Source organism: Eptesicus fuscus, chromosome 9 (assembly GCF_027574615.1).
Source record: "Eptesicus fuscus isolate TK198812 chromosome 9, DD_ASM_mEF_20220401, whole genome shotgun sequence".
Taxonomy (NCBI): domain Eukaryota; kingdom Metazoa; phylum Chordata; class Mammalia; order Chiroptera; family Vespertilionidae; genus Eptesicus; species Eptesicus fuscus.
The window spans coordinates 82,191,656-82,210,192 of NC_072481.1; the positions used below are offsets into that span (position 1 = coordinate 82,191,656).

Below are 18,537 nucleotides of genomic sequence, written 5' to 3' on the forward strand. Positions count from 1 at the left end.
GTTGCCTTTAGGTATAACCAGCCCAACTACCTGCCAGCCATGTTAACACTCTGCCTACCCTCACATCCCTTTCAGAAATGGACTGATGTGTTGCCGAAACCGGTTTGGCTCAGTGGATAGAGCGTCGGCCTGCGGACTAAAAGGTCCCAGGTTCGATTCCGGTCAAGGGCATGTACCTTGGTTGCGGGCACATCCCCAGTGGGAGGTGTGCAGGAGGCAGCTGATCGGTGTTTCTCTCTCATCGATGTTTCTAACTCTCTATCCCTCTCTCCTCCTCTCTGTAAAAAATCAATAAAATATATTAAAAAAAAAAGAAAGAAAGAAAGAAATACACTGATGTGAAAAATAAGGCCTGCTAAAGCTGTCCAACCAAGAATACGTCTGAAAAAATATCTAATCTGAGTGGATCTATCTATCCCCTGAGAGAACAAGATGCTAACTACATCTTGGAACTATTTATATAACTCCTGGGTTGAACCATACAAACATATTTAAGGACTTCAAAGTTCACCCATAAAACTTTCCCCCGCTCTGAATGCCTTTTCTACCTCAAATGTAAAGTCTGTCATCCTTCTGTTGAATAGATTCCCAGGTCAGAGTGACTTCTACTAAGGTACCACTTTAAGCAATTTCTAGAAACAGATAAAAAAAGTCAACTCAGGTTTGGTTTTTGGAAAACAAAATGTAAGCTATAATAATATTAAAGCTGTGTGAAATCTTATTATAGACAAAATTTCCTAACTGCTAAAGGAAAACACACCAGCATGTTTTGTAGTTTCAGACCCAGGTGGCCCACTTTTTGTCAAGCACATGCTTCTGGCTCCCACCACAGCCTCTAGCAGCCTGTCCGGCATAGCTGTGAACACCAAGGGGTTTGACCGCTGAGTGGAACTGGGTTATTTGGGCTCTTTATTGTTCCTGAGATTGGGAAAAATGTAAGGAGGTATTATTACAACTCAGCAGACTTGCAGTATTAGAAAAAGTTATCCAAAAGTTGAAAATGAGGCAAAAAAGAGTTCAACTTGGCCTTTCAATGCCACATTGAAGAACTGTTTAACAGGCCCACCAAGGGATCATTTATTATATAAATCTGTTAAACTCTATACCCACTACAGAAGAAGGGCCTAGATATGTTAACTTGTAGGTTTTTGTCAGGTAGAGATTTACAGAGGACACATGAAATCTTATGCTAATCAACAAAATAACCTTCTTGATTAAACAACATATAATTTTCCCCAAATCAGGGAAGAGGATGTATGCCTTAAAACAAAGGCCAGGTTTGTCATGCCTGCCGTAAATTGCTAACAGCCTTTTGAGCATATTATAGGAACTAGCTTCAGGGAAGGACATTCTGGCTCCAGGAGACTTGCTTACTCTCAACCATAAAAATGACCTCCACTTGACCGGCTTTAAGATAATCATTGGGAATGGACTGTGCTTACTTACATATAGAGAACTTTCAACCCCACCTACCCCTGATTTCTTTGTTCTGCTTTCCCTCTCCCTCCTAATAAAGACCTCTGCCTGCACTGAGATGTTAAGATGATCTTTGGGATGAGAGTCCCCCATCTTCTCAGGTTGCTGGCACTTGAATAAACCTCTTTCCTTCTTACCAGCACCTGTCTTACAAGTTTGGCTTTGGTTGCTGCAGGCAGCCAAACCTGTGTTTGGTTAGAGATACAAATCATTTCTGTCCAGTAAAAAATTTAATCTGATATTACCGTGTAGGACAATCATCAGCTTTTCTCCCCTGCAGAGAGATGAAGGGTTTAAAATACAAATCATGTGTGAAAGGCTTAAGTGCAAATATTTTATGAGAAGCAACGAAGTCTTAAATGGACTTACCTTAACTGTTAAGAGATCATCTCTGACCTGTCTTGGAAGGGGCTTGCCTAAGGAGAAAAGGACAGAATGGCCTCCTCCAAAATCTTGCCCAGCACCCACTTCAATATAAACATTCCCTTCAAAGTGTAGGAACTTTCAGGTACTTCAAATTCCTTTAGAGATGAGGAGATGGCAGGCTAAGAAAGACCTACTTGAACTTGGACGAGCCATTGTTAGGCAAATCTTGGTTCCTGTGGCAACTGGAGACTTCAATCCACAATACAGTTGGGAAATTAATCGGCTGGGGACAATCTGGAGAAGTCCCATCAGGTTTTCTTTACAGTATTAATTCTTGAGATGGACTTTAGAAAAATCACAAAAACAAATACAAACAATCAGAAAACACTTGTATTTCACAAATATACATTATATATATACATATATTATATATGAAGGCCTTTATAATAATTTTTAGTGTCAGATCTTCATGGTATTCAGCTGTTTTCCATTGGTTCTCAAGAGCACCTACGTGCCCTGGAGCAGTGGTTCGCAAGTGGTTCCCCAGAACCACCTGATATTTTATTAGAAATGCAAAGTCTTGGGCTCCACCCCAGGCCCACAAATCAGACACTTTGGGGATGGGGGCCCACATTTGTGTCCAAGTGATTCCAATGCTCAAATTTGAGAACCTGCCTTAGAAGCTTGAGAAGGGATTAGATGTGAGAATTCATTTGAAACACAGGTTCAGCTCCTTTTAAAAAGGTGTGAAAACCATTGGCCTCTCATTTTTTGGTTAAAATACTGTTCTGTAGGAATGTAAATTCTGAGAACTGAAGCAGAAAAAATATTTTTATGACAATAAACAGGATACAAGTGACATCATGTAAAAAAACTTGTGTCTTAAAGCACATTTAGTAAATATCTATTACTGAGAAATTTTATAAAAGAAAAGGAGACACAGAGAAAGACAATATTTGGATCAATGACATCAAAATGGTACTGGCAGAGCTGACTGCTATCTAACCAGGTAAAACTGTTGGAAGAACTCAGGATTAAAGGAAAAATAGAAAAATAACATTTTCTAAAACTTTACAATCCTTTTGGAAAACAACCTATCAAAATTATAAATGCAATTTCCCTTTGACCTAGTAATTCTAAGTCTGAAGATTTTTACAACAGTCAGACTCACATACATCTAAAATGACATATCTACAGGGTTGTTCTTTAGACTATTGTGATTAACATCAAGAGACTAGAAATAACCTAAATGTCCATCTGCAAGGGATGACATAATGGCACATTCACAATGTACAACATGACTACTATATAAAAGAATTTATGTATGATTCTACTTACATGACATTCTAGACTAGACAAAACCATGGAGATAGAAAACATATCCATGGTTGCCCTAGCAGGGAAGACTGAATACACAAAGGGCCATGAGGGCTTTATAAGGCAATGGAATTGTTCTATATCTTGATTATGGTGGTAGTTACAGGATTGTGCCTGTCAAAGCCCATAAAACTCAACACTAAATAAGGTTAATTTTACTGTCTGTAAACTATAAAAGTTTTAAAATTACTAATGAATATAGGATTTCAGTTTTACAAGAGTTCTGGAGATGGGTTATAAGTGAATGTACTTAACACTATTGAACTGTACCCATAAAAATGGTTAAGGTAGCAAACTTTGTGTATTTCACTAAAATTTTTTAAAACACAAATGAACAAAGTCTAATTAAATGTGATTTGTTGGTTGATGCAGTATTTATAAGCAGACAGTTTATTGGCTTTCAAAGTGAGTGTTGGTATCAGCAGAGCAGAAGATAGGCACAGAGATTAGAAATAAATGTTTGGAAGATGAGGTCCAAAAACCTGTTAGTGCCAAATCAGATTATTTAATTCCATAAGTCATTCCAATATTCAAATTTCACATTTTTAAAAAAGCAGAATAAAGATATTCTCTCTAATCTGATAGAGATCTCCAAAATATAATGATGTGGGGGAAAAGTCAGGTGCAAAGTTGTGTGAGAGAAAGGGAAGGGAATGTGAGTATATATCACAGTACTTATTTCCATTTATATATTTCTTAATGGAAGAATTACCAGGATATTAGTTAAAAAAATTGGGGGTGGGATGAGAAATAGAATATATGTAGACAAGAGTGGAAGCAAGGATTTTCAATATATGTGTTTATGTATTGTTTGCATTGTCAATGCTTTGCAGCAAAAGACTAGGAACACGTTTGTAGTTGAACAAGTTGCAAGGAGAGAAAAGCAACCATGAAGAACTGCGGGGCATCTCAGTAACGTGTTAGAAAGGATTTCTTACAGAATTTGGGCTTGTGTTAGCTAAGGTTGGGGAGGGCTCAAAGAAGTGAGGCTTTATTCTGGATTGGATGCTGTCAGCAAAAAGGATACCTTGATTGAATATTTTACTGAATCTTATCTAAAAGGTGAAAGGAGTGAAGTGAGGCTAGAGCTATGATTAGTCAATACAGCAGGCCCTGGTATTAGCCAGAACAGGAGAATGTCTTGTCATTTTTGTGGTTTAGACATGTTCTTGTTTTAATCTAGGTTTAGACATTATGGAGCTATTTTATTTTTGTCCAAATTCACCAAAGTCACAGGGTAGCCTTGTCTGATGTTGGTGTTCTGTGAAATTATTTATGTTTAATAGGAGAACAACAAGGCCTATGAGATAGTGCCAGGCCAAAAACTGGAAGAAAATCAAATGTCCATCAGTGTATAAATGGGTAAACAAATTGTGGTCTATCCATGCAATGAAATACTGTTCAGCAATAAAAGAACCAACTGCTAATATGTAAAACAACATGGAGGAATTTTTAAAGTATTAGATAATAGTAACCTGCAGTGAAAAGGCCTGGCAGACACTATCTTAACCAAGTAGTCAAAGTCAATCCCCCAGTAATAAGACACTGACTTCATGTACACTCCTGGTAGGATGCAATGAGAAAGGCAAACATCATTTGTGTTGTATTTTCCCCCCAAAATGCATTAGCTCAATTTAATTATAAGAAAGCATCAGCCCTAACCAGTTTGGCTCAGTGGATAGAGCGTCGGCCTGTAGACTGAAGGGTCCCAGGTTCGATTCCGGTCAAGGGCATGTACCTTGGTTGCGGGCACATCCCCAGCAGGAGGTGTGCAGGAGGCAGCTGATCGATGTTTCTCTCTCATCAATGTTTCTAACTTTCTATCCCTCTCCCTTCCTCTCTGTAAAAAATCAATAAAATATATTTTTTAAAAAAGAGAAAGCATCAGAAAAATCCCAATTTAGGGTCATTCTATAGCAAAACTGGCTAATACTCTTTAAAAACATTATCATGGTTATGAAAGATAAAGACTGGGGACTTGTCCCAGGTTGGAGACTGAAGAGACAGGACAACTAAATGCAATGTGATATCCTAGATTGGATTCAAAACTTGGAAAAGATCATTAGTGAGAGAACTGACAAAATTTGAATGAAGTCTTAAAATTAGTTAATAGTACTGTATAAGATGTAAATGTCCTAGTTCAGACCACTGTCCTACAATTATGTCAGATATTAGCCTTGGGAGAAGTTGGGTAAATAGTATATGGGAACTCTGTGTACTATATTTGCAACATTTCTATAAACCTAAAAATATTTCAAAAGAAAGTTTTCTTTAAAAAAAAAAAAGAAAGATAAGCATTATATGAAGTGAAAGGCTACATGTTTGACCATTGAGATATTCTTTTTTTAACCCATTACATATTTTTATTTTAAAAAACCCTATATTTTCAACAATAACAAAAATGTACTTAAAGGAGTGGTATTGATTACATTTCTGCAAATCTCTTTAATGTAGGGTTAAATAGAATATAACTCGCTTCTCAAATCTGTTTCTGCATTCAATGTGTTGCCTACCACACCCTTATTTAGTCTCTGCTCAGGTCCTCTGTACCTTATTTTCTTTTTGCCATTATATTCTTCCCTTGGCCCTTTCCATGCATTACATCTCAGCTTAAATATCATTTCCTTAGAGAAGTCTCTTCCAACCACGTTTACATTTGCACCCTTTTGTCAATTTCATCACCATGCCCTTTCCAGCGTATAATGTCAAGGTAAGAAATATCCAAACCTGTAGAGAATAAATATTTATAAGAGTTTATGTGACCAAACTGATGACATATGCCAGGAGCAAGATTTTAAATGCTTCCCACTTATATAATATTCTGAAAAGGCAAAACTGTAAGTACAGAAATCACATCTGTGGTTTTCAGGATCCTGGAGAGGGAGGAGGCAAGGAGGCCCAGGGAACTTTTTTAAAGCAATGAAAAACAGTGATGCCAGAATGACAGGAAGAGGAACAAGGATTAGAAAACCTATTTGAAGAAATATTGTCAGAAAACTGCCCTAATGTGGAGAAGAAAAAAATCACACAAGCACAGAGTCCCAAACAAGATGAACCTGGAAAGACCCACAACAATATGCATCGTAATTATGATGACAAACTTTCAGGACAGAGAGAATCTTAAAGGCTGCAAGAGAGAGCCAGAAAGTTACCTACAAGGGATCTCCCATTAGATTATCAAATAATTTCTCAACAGAAACACATCAGGTCAGAAAGGAATGGAAGGAAATTTACAAAGTGATGCAAAGCAAGGGACTAAATCCAAGAATACTATATCCAGCAAAGCTATAATTCAAAATAGAAGGGGAAATAAGGAGCTTCACAGACAAAAAAAGGCTAAGGGAGTTTATCTCTACCAAGTCAGCAATGCAAGAAATGCTAAAGGGACTGGTGTAAAAAGAAGAAATAAAAAGGGAAGAAGGAACACAGGCACAAAAAATAAAAATGGCTACAAACAAGTGCCTATCAATAATAACTTTAAATGTAAACAGACTAAATGTTCCAATCAAAAGATATTGAGTTGCTGAATGGATAAAAAAAAAATGACCCATATATATGCTGTCTACAAGAGACCTACCTCAGAACAAGGGACTCACACAGATTGAAAGTGAAGGGATGGAAAAATATCTTTCAGGAAAATGGAAATGAAAAACAAAACTGGGATAGCAATACTTATATCTGACAAAATAGACCTCAAAGTGAAGTCCATAACAAGAGATAAGGAAGTCCACTTCATAATACTAAAGGGATCGATACAACAAGAGGCTATAACCCTGGTAAACATATGCACCCAATGCAGGAGCAACCAAATAAATAAAAAAAACTCTTGGAAGATATCAAGGGAGAGACTGACAACAATACAATCATAGTAGGGGACTTTAATACCCTACTGACACACTGGATAAATCCTCTAGACAAAAAATCAGCAAAGAAACAGCAATCCTAAATGACTCACTAAATCAGATGGGATTAACTGACATCTTCTGAACATTTCACCCCAAAGCTACAGAATATACATTCTTCCCAAGTGCACATGGGACATTTTCAAAGACACAATGGGTCACAGGCAAAGTCTCTCCAAATTCAAGAAGAGTGAAATCATATCAAGCATCTTCTCAGACCACAGTGGCATCATATTAGAAATAAACTATAATAAAAACAATAAAAAAAATTCAAACACTTGGAAGCTGAATAGCATGCTATTAAACAATGATTGGGTTACCAAAGAGATCAAAGAAGAAATTAAAAACATCCTGGAAATGAATGACAATCAAAACACAACAATCCAAAATCTATGGGACACAGTGAAAGCAGTCCTGAGAGGGAAGTTTATAGCTCTACAGGCCTACCTCAAAAAACAAGAAAAAAAATGGTAATAAATCATCTAACTCTACAACTTAAAGAATTAGAAAGAGAGCAACAAGAAAAGCCCAGAGTGAGAAGAAGGAAGGAGATAATAAAGATCAGAGCAGAAATAAATGACATGGAGACCAAAACAAAACAAAACAAAACAAAACAAAAAAAACAATACAAAAGATCAATGAAACCAAGAGCTGGTTCTTTGAAAGGATAAACAAGATTGATGAACCTCTAACCAGGCTCACCAAGTAGCAAAGAGAGAGGACCCAAATAAACAAAATCAGAAATGAAAGAGGCAAAATAACAATAGACCCCATCGAAATACAAAGGATTGTTAAAAAAAATACTATGAACAACTCTATTCTAACAAACTAGACAACCTAGTGGAAATGAACATATTCCTAGAAAAATCCAACCTTCCAAAACTCAATCAGGAAGAATCTAAAAATCTCAATAAACAATAACTACGGAGGAAATTGAAGCAGTCATCAAAAAGCTTCCAGCAAACAAAAGCCCGGGGCCAGACAGCTTCACAGGGGAGTTTTACCAAACATTCAAAGAAGAACTAAAATCTATCCTCCTCAGACTATTCCAAAAAATTCAAGAGGAAGGCACACTTCCAAGCTCTTTCTATGAAGCCAGCATTACCCTAATCCCCAAACCAGATAAAGACACCACAATGAAAGAGAATTACAGGCCAATATCCATCATGAGCTTAGATGCCAAAATCCTCAACAAAATTCTAGTAAATCAGATCCAGCATTACATCTGAAAGATCATACACCATGTAGGATTTATCTTGGGGATGCAAGGATGGTACAATATCCACAAACCAATAAATGTGATACATCACATAAACAAATTGAGAGATAAAAATCACATAGTCATATCAATTGATTCAGAAAAAGCATTTGACAAAATCCAACACCCTTTCTTGATAAAAACCCTCAGCAAAATGGGAATAGAGGGATCATACCTCAACATAATAAAAGCCTTAGATGACAAACCTACAGCCAACATCATACTCAATGGGCAAAAACTAAAACCATTTCACCTAAGAACAGGAACAAGACAGGGATGCCCACTTTCACCACTCCTGTTGGACATAGTATTGGAAGTGCTAGCAATAGCAATTAGACAAGAAGAAGAAATAAAAGGCATCCAAATTGCAAAAGAAGACATAAAACTGTCATTATTCGCAGATGACATGATACTGTACATAGAAAACCCTAAAGACTCCATCAAAAAATTATTAGACTTAATAAATGAATTCAGCAATGTAGCAGGATACAAAATTAATGCCAAGAAATCTATGGCATTTTTATGTATTTTTATTGACTTTTTACAGAGAGGAAGGGAGAGGGATAGAGAGCTAGAAACATCGATGAGAGAGAAACATCGACCAACTGCCTCCTGCACACCCCCTACCGGGGATGTGCCTGCAACCAATGTACATGCCCTTGACCGGAATTGAACCTGGGACCCTTCAGTCCGCAGGCCGACGCTCTATCCACTGAGCCAAACCGGTTTTGGCAAGAAATCTATGGCATTTCTATACACCAATAGCGAACTTACAGAAAGAGAGATTAAAAAAGCAATTCCATTTACCATCACACCAAAAAAATTAAGATACCTAGGAATAAACTTAACTAAGGAGGTAAAAGAACTGTACTCGGAAAGCTACAGGACACTGAAAAAAGAGATAGAGGAAGACATAAACAGATGGAAGAACATACTGTGTTCATGAACTGGTAGAATCAACATCATTAAAATGTCCATACTACCCAAAGCAATCTACAGATTCAATGCACTCCCCATTAAAATACCAACGGCATATTTCACAGACCTCGAACGAACGCTCCAAAAATTCATCTGGAATAAAAAAAGACCCCAAATAGCTGCAGCAATCCTGACAAAGAAGAACAAAGTAGGAGGAATCTCAATACCAGATATCAAGCTGTATTACAAAGCCATTGTTCTCAAAACTTCCTGGTGCTGGCACAAGAACAGACATATAGACCAATGGAATAGAATAGAGAACCCAGAAATTGACCCAAACCACTATGCTCAATTAATATTTGACAATGAAGGCAAGAGCATACAATGGAGTCAAGACAGTCTCTTCAATACTAGTACATGGTGCTGGGAAAATTGGACAGGTACATGCAAAAAAAAAAAAGAAAGAAAGAAACTAGACCACCAACTTACACCATACACAAAAATAAACTCACAATGGATAAAGGACTTAAATGTAAGAAGGGAAACCATAAAAATACTAGAGGAATCCACAGGCAGCAAAGTCTCAGACATATGCCGAAGAAATATCTTCACTGATACAGCTCCTAGGGCAATGGAAACTAAGAAGAAAATAAACAAATGGGACTACATCAGAATAAAAAGCTTCTGTACAGCAAAAGAAACCTTCAACAAAACAAGAAAGCCCACTGCATGGTAGAACATATTTGCCAGTGTTGTCACTGATAAGGATTTAATCTCCAACATTTACAGGGAACTAAAACAACTTAACAAAAGGAAGATAAACAACCCAATCAAAAAATGGGCAATGGACCTAAATACTTTTCAAAAGAGGACATAAGGGAGGCCAAGAGACATATGAAAACATGCTCAAAGTCACTAATCATCTGAGAGATGCAAATCAAAACGACAATGCGGTACCATCTCACACCTGTCAGAATGGCTATCATCAATAAATCAACAAATGACAAGTGTTGGCGAGGATGCAGAGAAAAAGGAACCCTCATGCACTGCTGGTGAGAATGCAGACTGGTGCAGCCACTGTGGAGAACAGTATGGAGTTCCCTCAAAAAACAAAAAATGGAATTCCCATTTGACCCAGTGATCCCACTTCTAGGAATATATCCCAAGAAATCAGAAACACCAATCAGAAAGGATATATGCACCCCTATGTTCATAGCAGCACAATTTACCATAGCTAAGATTTGGAAACAGCCTAAGTGCCCACCAGCAGATGAGTGGATTAAAAAACTGAGATACATCTAATGATACACATTGGAATACTACGCTGTGGTAAAAAAGAAGGAATTCTTACCATTTGCAACAGCATGGATGGAACTGGAGAGCATTATGCTTAACAAAACAAGCCAGTCAGAGAAAGATAAATATCACATGATCTCATTCATTTGTGGAATATAATGAACAACATAAACTGATGGACAAAATCAGATCCAGAGACAGAGAAGCATCGATCAGACCATCAAACCTCAGAGGGAAGGTAGGGGAGGGTGGGGGTAAGGGAGAGACAGCAACCAAAGGACTTGTATGCATGCATATAAGCCTAACCAAATGAACACAGACACCAGGAGGGTGAGGGCATGAGTCGAGGGGTGGGGTGGGGGGGCAATGGGGGAATAAGGACACATATGTAATACCTTAATCAATAAAAAAAAAAGCCATGAAAAATTCTGTCTTTTGTGCTTGTTTTTCAAATCTCATAGAACTTTATAATAAAAAAGGGTGATTTTTATAGTATATAAATTGTATTTCAATAAACCTCACTTAATGACAAGAAGAAGGTAAACAAATTTTCATTGTAACCTGTCTCTGCTGTAAAAAAACAACACACAACAAAAACTGAAAGAGAAGATTGGAATACCAAAGAGAAAAATGGGGTAGTGTTGGTTTCCAGAACACTTCAGGGCACAAGAGCCTCTGGCTGCCCAGAATCATTTACTCAGAGAATGTAGGTCAGAGCCAGAAAAGGCCCTTGGCTGACTGGTTACCAGTGGAGAAGGTGGGCAGATTCAGACGTCACCGCCAGGAAGGCCACTCTGGTGAGCAGCTTGTAGACTCGAACAATGAAATGCCCGACCATCAAGAAAATCAGCCCATGGGAGAAAATAGCTTGGCATGATTTTCAACCAGCAGGGGCATGACAAACTTTTGGTAAGCTTCAATTTGTTTGCAAAAATTAATTATTGGAATACCTTAGTAATGGATAAGTAAGGTGTTACTATAGTTTATTTTTTTTAATTATGGAAAAATTTAAACATCTACAAAAATAGGAGTTATTGTTCTATCACCTAGCTTCAATAATTATCAAGAAAAGGGTTTTTTTTCCCAAAGAACTTACATGCATACGTTTTCCCAAAGAACATATACGCACAGCCCATGGACAGACACTGGTGCTGGGAAGGCCTGGGGAGGGGATGTGTGGAGTGGGATGCAGTGGGTCAATGGGGAAAAAAGGGACGTCTGTAATACTTTCAACAATAAATTAAAAAAAAAAGCTGTTTTCTCAGATCCATTTGAGGCTTTAAGATATTGTCATAGATGATATTGTTTTAAACGTGCACATCTTGAAAACTGTGAAGATTAAAGTACTCAATACTGTCTAACTTACTAAAAGCTCCTGACATGTTACATGAAATTACTACGTTATCGTTTTGAGCTTAATATATGTCTTTAGTTATTTCTCCCAAAGATGTTTGATTCCACTATTGCTTTCTAATATTTTAATTAGGAGACATTAATTTGATCTAGAATTTTTTTTTCTTCTGTTAATTTTAAATGTTAGGAAACATTCCCATTTATGGTCAAAGAATTCTGAATAACTCCTGAATACTGTCATATTTTTTTCTCAGACATGAAGATAGGACTTTTTGTTTTTAAAACTACATTTAAAAATATTTTATTGATATTGTAAATGTGTTATTTTTTTAGAGAGAGGAAGGGAGAGGGAGAAAAACATCAATTGGCTGCCTCCTGCATGCCTCACACTGGAGATTGAGCCCACAACCTGGGCATGTGCCCAGACCTGGAATTGAACTGTGACCTCCTGCTTTATAGGTCAACACTCAACCACTGAGCAACATCAGCCAGGCCTAACTGGTGACCTCTTGGTTCATGAGACTATGCTCAAGCAACCGAGCCACACTGGGGGCTTTTTAATTGATTTTGAGAGAGAGAAAGGGAGAGGGAGAGAGCGAGCCCAAAACATCAGTGTGAGTACGAAGCGTTGATCAGGTGCTTCCTGCATGTCCCCTATGGGGGACGGAGCCACAACCCAGGGAATATGCCCCGGGAATGGAACTGGCAACCTTTCAGTGGTTGGGACAACGACTAACCAGCTGAGCCACACTGGCGAGGGCAGACATGAAGGTAGGATTTTAAGTCATTAAGAATTTAAGGAAGGATCTCTTACCCTTTGAGACAGCATAGAGGGACCAGGAAAGCATTATGCTAAACAAAATAAGCCAGTCAGAGAAAGACAAGTATAACATGATCTCACTCATATGTGGAATCTGAAGAACAAAATAAACTGATGAACAAAATAGATCCACAGACATAGAAGCATGGAACAGACTGTCAAATCTCAGAGGGAAGTCAGAGATGAGGGGGTGGGATGGGGAGAGATTAACCAAAGAACTTATATACATATTAGAGGCCCAGTGCACAAAATTTGTGCACTCAGGATGGGGGGGGGGGGTGTCCCTCAGCCCAGCCCGCACCCTCTTGCAGTCTGGGAACCCTCGGGGGATGTCCAACTGATGGCTCAGGCCCGCTTCCGGGGGCGGGGGGGAAAGGGGTGCAGGACTAAGCTGGCAGTTGGACATCCTTAGCACTGCCAGCCGTGAGCTGTGAGCCAGCTTCTGGCTGAGTGGTGCTCCCCCTGTGGGAGCACACGGACCACCAGGGGGCAGCTCTGAGTTAAGCGTCTGCCCCCTGGTGGTCAGTGTGCATCATAGCAACTGGTCGTCCTGCCGTTGGGCCGAAACCAGCTTTCCCACATCCCTCGAGGGGCCCCGGATTGTGAGAGGGCACAGGCCAGGCCAAGGGACCCAATTAGTGCACGATCGGAGCTGGGGAGGGATGCGGGAGGTTGGCCAGCTGGGGAGGGACTGTGGGAGGGCTCCAGGGTGTGTCCGGCCCATCTCGCTCAGTCCTGATCGGCTGGACCCCAGCAGCAAGCTAACCTACGGGTCGGAGCATCTGCCTCCTGGTGGTCAGTACATGTCATAGCGACTGGTTGACCAGTCAACTGTCTGCCCCCTGGTGATCAGTGCATATCATAGCAAGCAGTTGAGCAGCCTTAGCATATCATTAGCATATTATGCTTTGATTGGTTGAACGGAAGACCGGACGACTGGACACTTAGCATATTAGGCTTTTATTATATAGGATATGCATCACCCATGGAAACAGACAATAGTGTAGTGAGGCCTGGGGGTGGGGTGGGGCTGGAAGGGGTAAGTGGGGAGGAAAAAGGGTATGTCTGCATTACTTTCAACAGTAAAGATAAATTGTTTAAAAAAGAATTTAGGGCTAGCTGGTTTGGCTCAGTGGATTGAGTGTGGGCCCATGGACTGAAGAGTCATGGATTCAATTCTGGTCAAGGGCATGTACCTCGGTTGCAGACTCCATCCCCAGCCCCAGTCAGGGCTGTGCTAGAGGCAACCAATCGATGTGTCTCTCTCACATTGATGTTTCGGTCTATCTCTCTCTCTCTCCCTTCCATTCTCTTTTAAGTATCAATGGAGAAATAACCAAAAGAAAAAGAAGGATTTAAAAGATCCTAAAGCCCAGCTGATGTGGCTCAGTGGTTGAGCATGGAGCTATGAACCAGGAATCGAACCATGGTTCGATTCCCAGTTAGGGCACAAGTCCGAGTTGCGGGCTTGATCCCCAGTGGGGGCCAAGCAGGAGGCAGCCGATCAATGATTTTCTCTCATCATTGATGTTTCTATCTTTCCCTCTCCCTCTCTGAAATGTGTATATATATACTAGTATACTAGATATATATATTTAAAGAACCTAAAGATTTAAAATCCAATCAACAATGCCCTGCCTGGTGTGCTCAGTGGTTAGAGTGTCGGCCTGTGCACCAAAGGGTTGTAGGTTTAATTCCCGGTCAAGAGCACATACCTGGGTTGCAGGTTCATCCCCAGCCCCAATCAGGACATGTGCAGGAAGCAACTAATGGATGTGTTTCTCTCACATCAATGTCTCTCTCTCCCTCTCTCTCTGTCCTGCCCACCCGCTTCCACTCTCTAAAAAAAAAATCAATGGCCCAGCTGGTGTGGCTCAGTGGTTGAGCATCAATCTATGAACTAGAAGGTCACGGTTCAATTCCCGGTCGGGAAACATGCGGGTTGCAGGCTCGATCCCCAGTGTGGGGCGCGCAGGAGGTGATTATCTCTCATCATTGATGTTTCTGTCTCTCTTTCCCTCTCCCTTCCTCTCTGAAATTAAAAATATATTTTAAAAAATTGAGGAAACTGATAACCACTTAAAAAAATCAATGGAAAAAATATCCTCTGGTGAGGATAAAAATTAAAATCCAATCAACAGAGGTATGGATGAAAAATGGGTTCTAGGAAAGTAGCCTCACAGGATGATCTGATCATCATAAATTTCTAACTAGGCAGGTGATGGTGGGTAGTCACACTGCAGACATATAACTTTTTAGTAAGGGGCTTATCTCTGCCTTAAACAAGACTTGTCCATTGCTTTTGTGCATCTAGGTTAACACACCTTTGAAATAATCACCCTCAAGAAAGCATATAATCTTGTTCATGTAATCTTCCTTTAATTTCAATACATAAAAGAAACTGCAGCCCTGGCCAGGTGGCTCAGGCGGTTGGAGAGTCATCCCATACACCAAAAGGTTGCAGGTTTGATCCTTGAGGGGTGCATACAGGAGGCAACCAGTCGATTTTTCTCTTTCACATCAAAGTTTCTCTCTCTCTCTTCCTTCCTCTCTCTAAAAATATCAATAAAAACATATCCTGGGGTAAAGATTAAAAAAAAAAAAAAAAAAAAACCACTTCAGGCCCTGACTGGATAGCTCAGTTGGTTAGAGCATCATCCCCATATACCAAGGTTGTGGGTTCAAATCCCCAGTTAGGGTACATATAAGAATCAACCAGTAAATGTATAAATAAGTGAAGCAACAAATCAATGCTTCTCTCTTACCCCTCTGTGTCTAGAATCAATAAATAAAAAGAAAAAAAAGAAACTGCAAATCTCATTCTCCAGAGAATTTGAGAACTTGCTTTCTGGCAATGTCATCAGTTTGGGCTCAAATAAATTCTTATAAAAATTCACTACAGGTGTGGACGCTCTTACAAGGACAGAGGCAGCAATATAAAACAGTTGACTCTGCTGCTATAACTCTTCTACATGAGGAACTAAGGATGGGTCATCTGCTGACTAGCTGTGCAATGAAGACAAGTCTTCATTCTACTGTGAACATGAGTTTGAATTTGTTGAGTTGTCAAACAGAGATTATTAAGGAATTTTTATTTTTATTATTATTATTATTTTTTTACAGAGAGGGAGAGTTAGAAACATCGATGAGAGAGAAACACCGATCAGCTGCCTCCTGCACACCTCCTACTGGGGATGTGCCTGCAACCAAGGTACATGCCCTTGACCGGAATAGAACCTGGGACCCTTCAGTTTGCAGGCCGACGCTCTATCCACTGAGCCAAACCGGTCAGGGCTATTAAGGAATTTTTAATTGTAGGATTGACAACATCAGGACTTGTATTATCTGGGTAAAATGTTACTATTTTTCATCTAAGTTTCTTTACTCAAATGTTTTTTATTATTAAGTAATAATAATTACTTTCACCATAGCACTCCACTCAAAGTAAAAAAAATAGAAAAAAAGATTTACTTGCTCATGTTTTAACATTTCCAAAAAATCACTAGCTTCTAGATCCTTTGCCTAAGCAATGCAATCAGCAAATATTTTGTAAAGACAGCTTTAGTTCTCATGTGAATTATGTTTAATGACATACATGTATTATACACACACATGTATACACACACTCAAGAACTGTATAAAATTAAAAATGCTCTTTCTAAGTGTGTATTTTTAAATTTCAAATCTTTTATCATACTAATTATTACTAAAAATCTAATGTATAGCTGACATAATGAGCCAGTGAGAAAATTTTGGTCTCCCAGGTTACAAAATCCATTCTACCACCAGTTTTATTAGTCAACATTTCACATGTGTTGTTTTTTTTTTTAAATAAATGTGGGAATTGTTTTGCCAAATTTCCCGATAATTTACAAGATGGTCTGCAAATCTCTCAGTAAATGTGAAAGCAAAGTAGAGAATGAAAATAAAATGGTCACATCTTTTCTGGTCAGTGCCACCAGAAATTTATTTCCAAGATCGGAAATGCTGAGATCACAAGGCTATTTTAAAGATGCTACCACAAAGTATTTATTGTCTGTGTGCCAACGTATATCTGCTTTCCTGGGGGGAGTCAGGGTGGGCAGTGGTTCTACCTTCCACGCGCTCACAGCCCTGTTCAAGTGTAAAAGCAAGTGCCCAGAAGAAAAGGGAAAGGCCACAGGGCAATGGAGAACTCAGGTTATCCCCTTCAGAAACCCTCCCGGCGAAAACTGCCCTGGGTGAAACTACCAATTATTCTGCCTTGATTGTATCTTCAGGGGGAGAAGCGAGCCTCAGGGGAGGCAATAAACTCATTCATCAAACCAGCTTTCTGGAGGCGGTCCAGGCTCCCAAACACTGACATTAGTCTAATGGCAGTCCCCAGTGTAACCAGGCTTTCTCGTGAAACCTGAAACTCACCTATGGAATTAGGAAAAAAAGAAAAATGTATGTTCCCTGTGAAAACACGGGGCAACCTACTAATTCTGAAAAATATAATAAATGAAAGGCTATATCAGGAATGCAAGAGAAAAATTCACACACAAAAAATTAAAGTACATGGAAAGTATATTGCAAAGGAACTCCAAAAACTTAACAGGCGTTCAATAAATACTTTTTGAACGCCCACGAGCTAAATTTATGCAACGCACCAGTCCTAGGCTATCAACACTGGCAGGCTCATCCCCCTCCCTCCTCCACCACGTGCTCCCGTCAAGGTCACTGGGGACCTCCACCAGGTCAACCCTTGACGAAGTCCAGTCTCCGACCCATTTGCTCACCTCTCCTCCTGCTCCTCCTGGCTTCCAGGGGACACCCTCGCCTGGTTTTCCACCTAACTCTCTCATGCCCCTCCTCCCCGGGCTCCAGACAGACGGCTCCCACCCACAGGGCCAAGCTCCGAACTGTCCCCAGACCTTCAACCCGCCAAGCCTAGGGCATCACCCTCCTCGGCCCCGGCTTCTCCCTCTCTCACACCTCACACCCCGCAGCCAGGCTGGTCCCCGTCCTGACAGCTGCACCTTAAACGCTGTGCCGAGTCCGACCCCTCCTCCCAGGCCCACAGCCACCGCCCTGCCCCAGGCCCCCAGCCTCCGCCACCCGGACGCTGCGGGGACAGGGTGACTACTCCGCGGGGGCGCTCCGCGCAGGGGCTCCCGGGCCCCCCTCACAGCGGCCCACCGGCCCACCTGCTCGGGCCGCGTTACTTTCCAGCCTGGCTTCCTGCCCCCTCCCTGGTCTCTCGTGCAGCAGCCGCCCCAGTGCGGGGCCAGAAGACACCGGGCCGAGGAGCCTCTAGGCCCTCCCGCAGAGGCCGGGCCGCTCCCCTCCCCGCACCCGCCCGTCCTCCCCCGCCCAACCGCCGACGCCGGGAGCCCGAACGCGGGGGTGGGGGTGCGGGTGGGAGAGGGAGGGAAGAGACTGGGCTGCGCATGCGCGCGCCGACCCCGTCCCGGGTCCGCACCGGGCGCTGCGCAGTAGGAGGAGCGCAGTCGGCGGGACCCGGGCCGGAGCTGAGAGAGGCCCCGGGGCCTCGGCCCGCGGACACGCACCTGCAGGAAGCGGCGGCGGCGGCGGCGCCCAGGCGCAGGGGCGGGCCGGGGCGGGGCGGGGCGACCCAACTGCGCGGGCTGCAGCGGCCCCTGCCTGAGACTCTGACCTGGCCGGGCTCCCAAGCGCTGGGCGCCGGTCCCGGGTCTTGTTCATCATTAACTTTTTTTTTTTTAATTTCTTTATTGATTAAGGTATCACACATTTGTCCTCATTCCCCCATTCCCATCCCACCCCCCTCC

General features: G+C 41.0%; 1 protein-coding gene across 8 annotated transcripts in view; it reads right to left on the minus strand.

Moving 5' to 3' along the window:
* The window catches only part of SIRT5 (sirtuin 5), a 40,996-nt gene extending 22,672 nt beyond the window's left edge, over window positions 1–18,324 (minus strand). The window contains exons 1-3 of one of the 8 annotated variants that reach the window (XM_028152400.2): window positions 17,935–18,071; window positions 5,770–5,946; window positions 2,037–2,186 (exon numbers count right to left, since the gene is read on the minus strand). In XM_028152400.2, the coding sequence (XP_028008201.1) occupies window positions 2,037–2,151 (115 nt within the window). In that variant the 5' untranslated portion in view covers window positions 2,152–2,186; window positions 5,770–5,946; window positions 17,935–18,071. Of the gene's footprint in view, window positions 1–548; window positions 633–760; window positions 780–1,845; window positions 1,893–2,036; window positions 2,187–5,769; window positions 5,947–17,526; window positions 17,749–17,934; window positions 18,072–18,297 lie in introns of those variants that run through there. The other 7 variants (XM_054721457.1, XM_054721456.1, XM_028152399.2 and 4 more) reach the window with 7 other exon arrangements.
* Window positions 18,325–18,537: the final 213 nt, after the last annotated feature.